At 40.7% G+C, this 10,579-nt stretch overlaps 2 protein-coding genes across 2 annotated transcripts; one reads left to right on the plus strand and one right to left on the minus strand.

Moving 5' to 3' along the window:
• Positions 1-25: 25 nt before the first annotated feature.
• On the plus strand, positions 26-7,186 carry LOC126403809 (high mobility group nucleosome-binding domain-containing protein 5-like). The gene is made up of 10 exons (XM_050066600.1): positions 26-152; positions 270-301; positions 395-607; positions 1,012-1,071; positions 1,202-1,252; positions 5,080-5,244; positions 5,685-5,744; positions 5,848-5,898; positions 6,375-6,434; positions 6,567-7,186. Exons 1-10 carry the CDS (start codon positions 106-108, stop codon positions 6,623-6,625), a joined length of 798 nt encoding a protein of 265 aa, XP_049922557.1. The 5' UTR covers positions 26-105; the 3' UTR covers positions 6,626-7,186.
• Positions 7,187-7,286: 100 nt separating this feature from the next.
• On the minus strand, positions 7,287-8,990 carry LOC126404716 (uncharacterized protein DDB_G0292642-like). Its single transcript, XM_050068091.1, has 3 exons — positions 8,982-8,990; positions 8,041-8,211; positions 7,287-7,931 (listed from the first exon to the last, which is right to left on the minus strand). Exons 1-3 carry the CDS (start codon positions 8,988-8,990, stop codon positions 7,476-7,478), a joined length of 636 nt encoding a protein of 211 aa, XP_049924048.1. The 3' UTR covers positions 7,287-7,475.
• Between the last annotated feature and the right edge of the window lie 1,589 nt (positions 8,991-10,579).

The following is a 10,579-nucleotide window of genomic DNA, read 5'->3' on the forward strand; positions in this document are numbered from 1 at the left end:
GGGGACTTTACTTCCTCTACTCCATTAGGGCCGTACACACTCAAAACAAACCAACAGAAAGATCTGAAATGAAATGCTAATTTGTTGACAGTGTTCATTCTTTCAATGATGCAGGTTAGACGACAGCCATCTGCAAAAACCTCAACTTACAAGTATGTTAAATATTATCAATAGTGAATGAGATTTATTACATTTTCCAGAAGTGTTGACTTGGTTTTGTCATATTTTTGTTATTCTGCAAACAATAACTTTAAATTATTGTTCACCAGGTCCGAGACTGCATATCTGCTCATGTACAGAGGTAAGATTAAATCAATACATAAAGAAATCATTCAGATTATGACTGTAATATTATTGGATCATTAGTAAATCCTTTTTATTCTTCACTTCAAAGCTAATTCAGAAAGTCTGAGAGACGATGCACAGCCAAATCAGGATGAAACCAGAAAGTTGAATGATTTGAAGCCAGACCATGGCGAGATTAAAATAAGTGGAGGAGAAAGGGACACTGATAATGGAAAGAAGAGAAAAACAGGACAGAATGAAGAAGATGATGTGCAGATGAAAAGACGTGAGGCATCAGGCCATCAGGCTGGAGGAGAGAAGGGTAATGCAGAAAGAGTTTTCTCAGAGAATACAGATATGTTTTGAATGTGCAGAAAGTCTCTAACATGAGCAGGAATCATGCTGAAAAATGTAGACCTGTGAGCTATCAACATTTCCACATGCACATTTAAAGAGTCTTATTTCACATCAGTGATAAATTGACAAATTAATTGAATTTTAATAAAGAGATTACTCCCAAAACAAAAAAGGACTGAAGAGTAAATCCTGCCTACATGATGATTTTAAATATTTTTGGTTCAAATTAACTTTGCTCAATAAAAGTCCAATTTTGCATTAAGACGTTTAATCATGTATTCATTTTAATGTTCTTGTTCCTTATTACATTCAGCCAAATGCTGTAGGTTTCCAGATCTTTGACAGTAAATTATTTTTGTTTATATTCAGATGCTGCACCTGCTGCACAAAAGAGGGGACCACTGGAAATGTCAAATGATTTGACTGTCAGTAAGTATTGATCACTTCTCTGAAATGTAATATGTGTGAGGTAAAAACTTAATCTGTCACTTTGATATCAACAGCATTGTTTTTTTCTTAACGAATGACTGAATAAATGACTTTTCCTTCAAACCCACAGAGGCTAAGAAATCAAAACTGACAGATGATGCAGCTGAACAGGATAAAACAGGTAACATGGACAAAAAGATGCAGGATGAGGTGGAACACATAAAAAAAGCACATAATGAAGAGGAGAGGCAGAATAGACACCATAGCCCTTTTTAAACAGGAATTGTGCAAATTTGCAGCAAAGCCCAATCAGTCTTTTTTCAGCATTGGCAGAATAAAAACAAAATCGGGGAGTGCAGCAAAATGCCACCTGCCTACTTTTGTTTATACAGAATGTGGGGGGCGTGAGCAAGTAACAAAACGTGTAGCTCAGCGTGCGACGTGAACAGTGACGTGGGAGGGAAGCTGCAGCTGGTCAGTCCTTCGGCGATTTTCTCATACTGTAAATCGGCCCGTTCTTCACTGTCCTGTCATCTGACAGTTAATGGCCTCTTCATTTGCGAGGACAAGGAGGGCGCGCAATTCCTTGTCTCCTCAGTTGCTCATCTTTACAGTGTCTGTCAGGTTTGTGTTTCCTTCTTGCTACCAGCTGCTCGCTAATTCCTGCTATCAGCTGTTTCCTGTTTATCCACAGCTAGATGGGTCCAGGTGAGAACTGGTGCTAAGTCATCTGGGGAGGAATCCCAAGACTGCATTGTAAGTGGTGTCATAGCCCACCCCCTCTGTTTAACAGTGGTCGTTTCAGTTTGACGTACATGGCTTCTTTCAAGCCTCTTTCAAACCATCTTTCCTCCGTGGCCAAGATGTGCACATTGCTGTCCTCAAAGGAGTGTCCCTTCTCCTGTAGATGTAAGTGGACAGCTGAGTCTTGACCTCAGGGGCTGGCTCTCCGGTGCAGTGCCATGTGCTTGTGGAGTGGTTGCTTTGTTTCCCCACTGTAGAAATCTGTGCATTCCTGGCTGCACTGAACAGCATACGCTACATTACTCTGCTTATGTCTGGGTGTTTTGTCCTTTGGGTGGACGAGCTTCTGTCTCAGTGTGTTACTGGGTTTAAAGTGCACAGGGATGTGGGGTTTGTTGAAAATCCTCCTGAGTCTCTCAGATAGTATTGCGACATAGGGAATGATGATGTTGTTTTGTTTGTGTCTCTTCCTCTCTGTCTGCTCTGCGTCTCTTAGTGGTTTTTTGCAAAGGCCCAGTTGGGGTAGCCCAAGGGCGTATTTTTGATTTGAGCTTTGGTGGGGACATTGAAGGCGAGCTGAAAAATTTTGGCAATTTTTGTTAGTCACCACTTGTTTATATACTAGTATAGTAATATCTACATTTACTTGTAACTTATAAGCCTGGGCCTCACCTGTGACTCTGCCGCTTCTGCTTTGCTTGTGCCAATACCTGGCAGGACTGCTTCTGAGACTGTTGACTGATAAAATAACACACTGATGCATGCAGGGATGGGCAGTATTTCTATTACTTGTATTTAAAATACGTATTTCAATTACATTTGAGTATTTTGTAATTTGTATTTGGTAAGGCCGATAAAAAGCAAATGTAATTTGTAACAAAATACTTTTGAGTGGAGTAATTTTGTATTTAAAACACACAAAATACCTTCTCTATGAATCAAAAAACAAAAATAATAGGCTACACATTCTTATAATATTGGATGTAACAATATTTTTTACTTTTTTTTAATATTTTTATCTATATGTTTTTTTTAAACTTGGGCCATTCAATGTGCCCTTCAATGACCTAGTGGTCTGTTTTACTGGACTGTGCATAACATAGGAAATTGTATGTTGTTGTGGTTGATGCTTGGGATGAGTATGCTGCAAATGAATTGCCTCACGTGGGATCAATAAAGTTGTCTGAATCTAAATCTGAATCAATAAATAATATTTTAGGGTAGCCTACATGTCCCTAGCTTTTTTTTTTGAGTTATTCACAAAAAGATTTGAATCAGCTAGTATCGCGCCACCTATGGACGAATCATGGGCATTCTTTCTGGTATAGTTACTCATGGTCTCTAGTTGCAGTATGCACATGTTGAGCATTTTTGGTCAGGGACTTTTTGAGTTATTCACGAAAAGCTTTGTGGACTGACCGACTGACAGAGTGACCTATAGAGCTGCGGGTCGCTGCTAAAAAGAAAAAGAAAAAAAGTATTTTCTGTATTTGAAAATACAAAATACATGTATTTTATTTTGATACATATTATGGCACCAGTATTTTGTATTTTATTTTGATACATTTATTTGAGGGGTATTTTGTATCAAAATACATTTTGATGTATTTTTGCCCATCTCTGGATGCATGCCATGTGACCAGTGAAACGTGCCTATTCAAAGAACCCATTTCAAACAGACAGTGATGAGCCAACCAGTACATCATCAGATCAACATTTGTCACAATACTAAATCTAACTACTAACTGCTATCACCAAGTCATTATTATTTTAGCTCACCTGTGTCCCTGCCTCTCCACCTTCCTCTCCTCTGCCTGCGCTGGTGCCTGGCACCACTGCTTCTGTCACCTGCACATGGATCCATGTCATATGAGTAGTGAGACATTTGCATATTCAAAGCTCTCAATTCAAACACACATCAACACTGATGAACCATTGTTATACAATAAATCATCAGCCTAACATTTGTCACAATAAAGTACTATATCTAGCCTAACTAACATATCACCAAGTCATTCTAGCTCACCTGTGACCCTGTCCCTGCCTCTCCACTTTCCTCTCCTCTGCCTGCACTGGTGCCTGGCACTGCTTCTGTCACCTGCATGTTGATACATGGCATATTAACAGTGAGGAAAAATGTGTAGCCAGGCAATAGCTTAGTTAAGTAGGCTATTATTATTAACCTATGATTATTGTTGATTCTGGCAATTGAGAAAACATTTTCTTTAAAGCTGACTTACTCTTCTGAAATAGCTCCTTGTGTCCACCTTTCTTCTTTCGGCTGCTATTTGGGCTGCCATCTGGATTAAACATACACACAGGCTATACTAGTCAGCTACTAGGCTGGCTAGGCTATTTCCATAACAACAAAATGGAGGAAACCTTGTAGCCTGAGTCCAACTCTGTTCTTATAACAACAATAGCAGTTAGCTAGCTAGATTATGCAGGGAAAGAGAGATCCAATGACGTCCACCTCTTGACGTTGGATCAAGTGGGCTACTGATGGCTGGAAGGCTACATCGAGCAAAATAAACTAGCTAGCACTAGCTAAACTGGCGGCTAATTAATGACAAGCATAATTAAAACGTTCTGGGTATATCTGAGGTGATGATAGGATTATATTAATATATAGAGATAGGATAAGTAGTTGTTTTGATGAATAACTTTAGTATATTGATGTAATGAGTGAAGATTGCTAACTTCTGCTAACTACTGTAGCAGCTCAGCTCTGCCTGCCTCTAACAAAAAGTGTGCGCTGCACAGAGCTCGACCTCCCAGAAAGTGGAGGACATCTCAGCCAATGAAAACGTAGTTTTTCATTCAAGGGCGGGGCTTTCAGCTAAACTTGCTTGGATTGGATGGGGTATCCTGTCACAAGCATTTTAGCGGTCTATGAGGCGCGACTAGTGGTTAACTGTGTGTGTACCAAATTATTGGTGGGGACATTTCAGCACTTGCTGGGTATTGGTGTGGACACAACCCCACCGTCCCCACTAAAAATTACGCCAGTGGGGTAGCCACAGGTTTGAAGTGCTTCCCTGATGTGTTTTTGTTCCTTTACCTTCTCCTCTGTCCTTGTGGGCACGTTCAGCCTAATGATTCAGGGTCCTGATGACTCCCAGCTTGTGCTCCAGTGGGTGGTGTATATTTTCACATAGACTTGTTTCAGGGTGTAAATGATGAAAATGTAAACATTTTCCTCTTACTGATATTGACACTGATACAGATCATAACTGTATATGTTATTTTTCTTCCACTTCAAAGCCACAGAGTGTCAGAGCCTCAGTGAAGATACTCTGAAAGAACAACAGGGTGGAGATACCCTGCAAGAACAACAGGGTGGAGATACTCTGAAAGAACAACAGGGTGGAGATACCCTGCAAGAACAACAGGGTGGAGATACCCTGCAAGAACAACAGATGATAACAGGTTTGAAGACACTATGTCATCAGACTAGATATAGTATCTCTCAATAATACAAATGTGGGAACCTCGTTGAAACATGGAGGCCTATGAGCTATTTAAGGTGCCACATGCACATTTACATAGTCTTTAAATGTGCATGTGGCACCAGTTTACATCAATAATAAATTAACAAATTGATTGAATTGTAATAAAGAGATTCCTCCCCTAACAAAAGAGGACTGAATAGTAAATCATGCCTACATGATGATTTTAAATATTCAAAGATTTGCCTTATAAAAGTCCATGTCTTTTGACTTAATGTTAGACATCCACTACAAAAGAATTCTGTATTAATAAGAGGTTTAATCATTTATTAATTTTAATGTTCATTTTCCTTATTTAATTCAGTCAAATATTGTATGTTTCCAGATCTTTGACAGTAAATTATGTTTGTTTATAATCAGATGCTGCACCAATGAGGGGACAATCTGGCTCTAAAAAAAAATCATCATGGAAGCGTTTCAGTAAGTACTGCTCACTTCTCTGAAATGTAATATGAGAGATAAAAACTTAATCTGTCACTTTGATATCAACAGCAGTGTTTTGACTTTTCCTTCAAACCCACAGAAGGTAAGAAGTCCAAAGTGCCAGATGATGCAGCTGAACAGGATAAAACAGGTAACATGGACAAAAGGATGCGGGATGAGGTGGAACACATAATCTGGTGCTCTTCAGAGAGAGCAAATAATCACATAGGAATAAAAAGCAATGGGCCTCATTCATCAATATCGTTTTTCTTACATTTGTTCTTAAGAATAGTCTGCAACAGATTCATGACATGTTCTAATTATTCTTAATATTTACTTAAAAATATTATAAATTATAAAAAATATTGTAATATAAATCAATTTTGCAACTGTAGAATGGAAGAAAACACAATAATTTATTATTCTGCACCAACATGTCAGCACAAAATGTGCGTCACAGTGCTCTAGAGTGTGCGTAGATTCTGTTCTTATTAAAGACCAAATCCAAAATAAGAAAACAGTGGTGAATGTCTGTGGAAGTGGAAGTGTTCATCTTCCATATTTCATTCAGTCAAATATTGTATGTTTCCAGATCTTTGACAGCAAATTATTCTTGTTTCTAATCAGATGCTGCACAAAAGAGGGGACAATCTGGCTCTAAACAAAAATCATCATGGAAGTGTTTCAGTAAGTACTGCTCACTTCTCTGAAATGTGATATGAGAGATAAAAACTTAATCTGTCACTTTGATATCAACAGCAGTGTTTTTTTCCCCCTCAATGAATGATTGAATAAAAGACTTTTCCTTCAAACCCACAGGCTGTATAAACTCCAGTGGGACATATGATGCAGCTGAACAGTATAAAAAAGTTGTATAAAAAAGAGGCAGAATGGACACCATGTGGGGGAGGGACAGATGGGAAAAGACTCAAAGAAAATCTGTTCCCAGGATGAAGGAGAAAAGAGGAAGGCACAATGTGAAAAAAAGTTAAACACTGAGGTTTGATGTGAGACAGAGCTTTTTGATGGTTTGATAAACACGCAAGTGAAAATGGGCAACACAGTGGTGCAGTGGTTAGCACAAAAAAAAATCATACATATCCAATCTTGTGTACATACATGTTGTAAACAGCAGAGAGGTTGTGGTGACTTTTGATGTGTTGTGATAGTGATCAGAGAACATTTTATTTTGTTTGATTCTGATGATTTTTTTTCCTTTTAAAGACACATCAGCTCTGATTTGATGGATTTAAAACATGAACCAACTTTGTAAAATTTTAAACATGAATCATATTTTGATAACAAAGCTGTATGTTGAACATTTTCTTCTGTCAACCACATTTAACCAGCGAAATGTTGCAGCACTGATCTAAAAGGAAAAACTAGATTTCTAGATACATTGTAAATGTGAATAAAGACAATAAAATTTTTACAATGCATGAAGATTTCTGTGATTTTATTGAGTGATCAGAATGTTTCTCAATTGAAATCAGACTGAACTTTTTGAAGCAGTTTCACTTTGTAGATACAGAATTTATCATAAGTAACATTATCAGTGGTGATAAAACATCAGGTGCAGTTCAAAGTCCAGCCAGAGGGAGGCAGTGTAGGCCAGATGTAAAAAGAAAAAAAAAGTTACACTTGTTTTGGAGAGTATGTTTATCTGTCACATTCGTATCAATGAGCGTTAAGAGTTTATCTTTACACATATGTAGACAGGCCCATTTTTCACTTTCTCTGCCACACAGGGATAGATGTCTGTCTGGGAGCCACACCACTGGGACAGATCTTATACGGCGAGCTGGTCACTGAACATTCACGTTTTAGTTTCAGGCAGACGAAACAGAACTCCACGTGGCAGCGAGGGCAGGTGATGTTTTTGCAGTATTGTTGACTGTGTTCCACCCTCACGCCGCATGTAGGACAGGCCCGGACTGAGGGGCAGGCGGTGACCCCCGTCACTGAGGGCAGACTGATGGTCTTGCATGTCTGCAGAAGCTGCAGGTCCCTGTTGATGCAGCCGTCATTGTCGCAGCGGTCAGATCGAGGGCCTGGACCTTTCCACTCCCTCTGACACTGCCAGCAGAAGTGGTAGGTCTTCTTCTGGTCGGCTGTGCATATGATGCAGCGGACACACAGGTTGGAGAGATCCTTCCTCTCCACATTCGTTTTGCACTTTGGGCACTGATGTGGAAAACATTGACAAGAACACATTGAAAATCAGAGTATTTGATTTAGTTTTAAATAACACAGTCAAAAGAATTCAACTTTCAAACCCCACTGGACCACTTACTGGCTGCATTTTGCAGTGCTCCGCAGCAGCCAGGAGAGCCATGGTCTCCTCAAAGTGCTGCATTTCCTCAACAGACAAATCAGCCAGTCTGCGCACCTCCTGGTACGACCACGGCTTATTGCACAGTTTGGTCCCCTCCACCACGGCAGGACATCTGAAGTGGTATTTACCCTTCAAGCAACAAAGAAAAGAAGCATAACAAACAGGTAGAGACTCACTGCTGGTTTCTGACACTTGGAGAGACACAAAAAGGAAGGATGCTCGTGTCTGTATTTGATCTTTGTAGAATCATTAAAATGTAAATTAAAGAAAAAGTTTCCAGTTCATAAACATGATCATTTTTCCAAAAAGCAATACCAGTGTTAACAGACGTCGTATTCCTCCAGATTTTACACCATCCACTTTAAGTCCCAACAAACACTTTCTTGGGCATAGTGGTGCAGCCACATTTAGCGTTGAAAGTAACATATTTTGGACTCCTTCCCACAGTGTCCTTATTTCTGGGCAGTGTTGAAATTAGGTGGGAACCTCCTTTCAGTGTTTCATCTAGTTGGTCCCACGACACCTCCAGGAGGCTAGGCGGTGATCTCTGGCGTCCCAGAGGAACTCCCCTAATGCTAGCTCTCACTGCTCACCAGGGCTGGACTGGGATAAAAAATCGGCCCGGGCATTTTGAGCCTAGTCCGGCCCACCCAAGTAGTTACTTTTTTTACNTGGCGTCCCAGAGGAACTCCCCTAATGCTAGCTCTCACTGCTCACCAGGGCTGGACTGGGATAAAAAAATCGGCCCGGGCATTTTGAGCCTAGTCCGGCCCACCCAAGTAGTTACTTTTTTTACTTTTAACTGGCCATCGGGCATACCGGGCAAATGCCCGGTATGCCCGATGGCCAGTCCAGCACTGCTGCTCACCGCACTGACCCAACAACCTCCTTTACCTTACCTTACACATGGCTTGAAGTGAATAATAATGATTATCTCCTCATCATGGCACCTGTTAGTGGGTGGGATATATTAGGCAGCAAGTGAATATTTTGACCTCAAAGTTGATGTGTTAGAAGCAGGAAAAAGGATTTGAGCGAGTTTGACAAGGGACAAATTGTGATGGCTCGACGACTGGGTCAAAGCATCTCCAAAACTGCAGTTCTCGTGGTGTGTTTCTGGTCTGCAGTGCTCAATATCTGCAAACAGTGGTCCAAGGAAGGAACGGTGGTGAACCGGCGACAAGGTCATGGACGGCCAAGGCTCATTTATGCACGTGGAGAGCGGTGGCTCACCTGTGTGGTCCAATCCAACAGACGAGCTACTGCAGCTCAAATTTCTGAAGAAGTTAACGCTGGCTCTGATAGAAAGGTGTCAGAATACACAGTGCATCACAGTTTATTACGTATGGGGCTGCATAGCTGCAGACCAGTCAGGGTGCCCATGCTGACCCCTGTCCACAGCCAAAAGCGCCAACAATGGGCATGTGAGCATCAGAACTGGACCATGTAGCAATGGAAGAAGGTGGCCTGATCTGATTAATCACATTTTCTTTTACATGACGTGGATGGTATGGATGTTACTTTGACATGTACCCCCCACCTAAGCATTGTGGCAGACCATGTGCACCCTTTCATGGAAACAGTATTCCCTGATGGCAGTGGCCTGTTTCAGCAGGTTAATGCGCCCTGCCACAAAGCAAAAATGGTTCAGGAATGGTTTGAGGGACACAACGAGTTTGATGTGTTGCCTTGGCCTCCGAATTCCCCAGATCTCAATCCAATCGAGCATCTGTGGGATGTGCTGGACAAACCAATCCGATCGATGGAGGCCCCACCTCACAACTTAAAGGACTTAAAGGATCTGCTGCTAACGTCTTGGTGCCAGATACCACAGCACACCTTCAGAGGTCTAGTGGTGTCCATGCCTCAATGGGTCAAGGCTGTTTTCGCAGCAAAAGGGGGACCTACACAGTATTAGTCAGGTGGTCATAATGTTATGCCTGATGGATGTAAGTTTATATCTAACAGATTCTAATAAGTAGTTTGTATATCCTGTTCAAGAGGCAGGTGTTTACCCAGGTCACATCCCCATTGTTATTTCACTTTATCAATATGACCACAGGAGGAGAGTGAAATAAGTCTATAAGGTTTGGATACTGTGCTTCTATTTGCTACAGTCTCTCTTCATTTATTATCTATGTCTTCATCTGAGGCATGTGGAACCTTGAGACACGCTTCAATTGTAAATACTGTAGAAAACTCAATTCCTGAAGATTAAAATTAGCTTTAATTTCACTGAGTGTCGATATTCTCTCCTGCTTTACGATTTGTCCCAATTTCCTGGTGTTATGACTTTCCCACTCCTTATTAGTAAGGGTCTTTCCTCCAGCAGTGAGCAATGGGTTCTTCCATAATGGACATGATGCAGCAATTGCACATTTCTTTTGTATTGCCTTTGCTACGTGAAAAATTACTAATCGGATTCTTAATATCTACACTTCTGAAATGGTTTTCAAGTGCTGGACTATGGGGTGCCGTTTGTAAAGTGTCTCACGCT

This window comes from Epinephelus moara, chromosome 17, assembly GCF_006386435.1.
Source record: "Epinephelus moara isolate mb chromosome 17, YSFRI_EMoa_1.0, whole genome shotgun sequence".
In the NCBI taxonomy this organism is placed as follows: Eukaryota; Metazoa; Chordata; class Actinopteri; order Perciformes; family Serranidae; genus Epinephelus; species Epinephelus moara.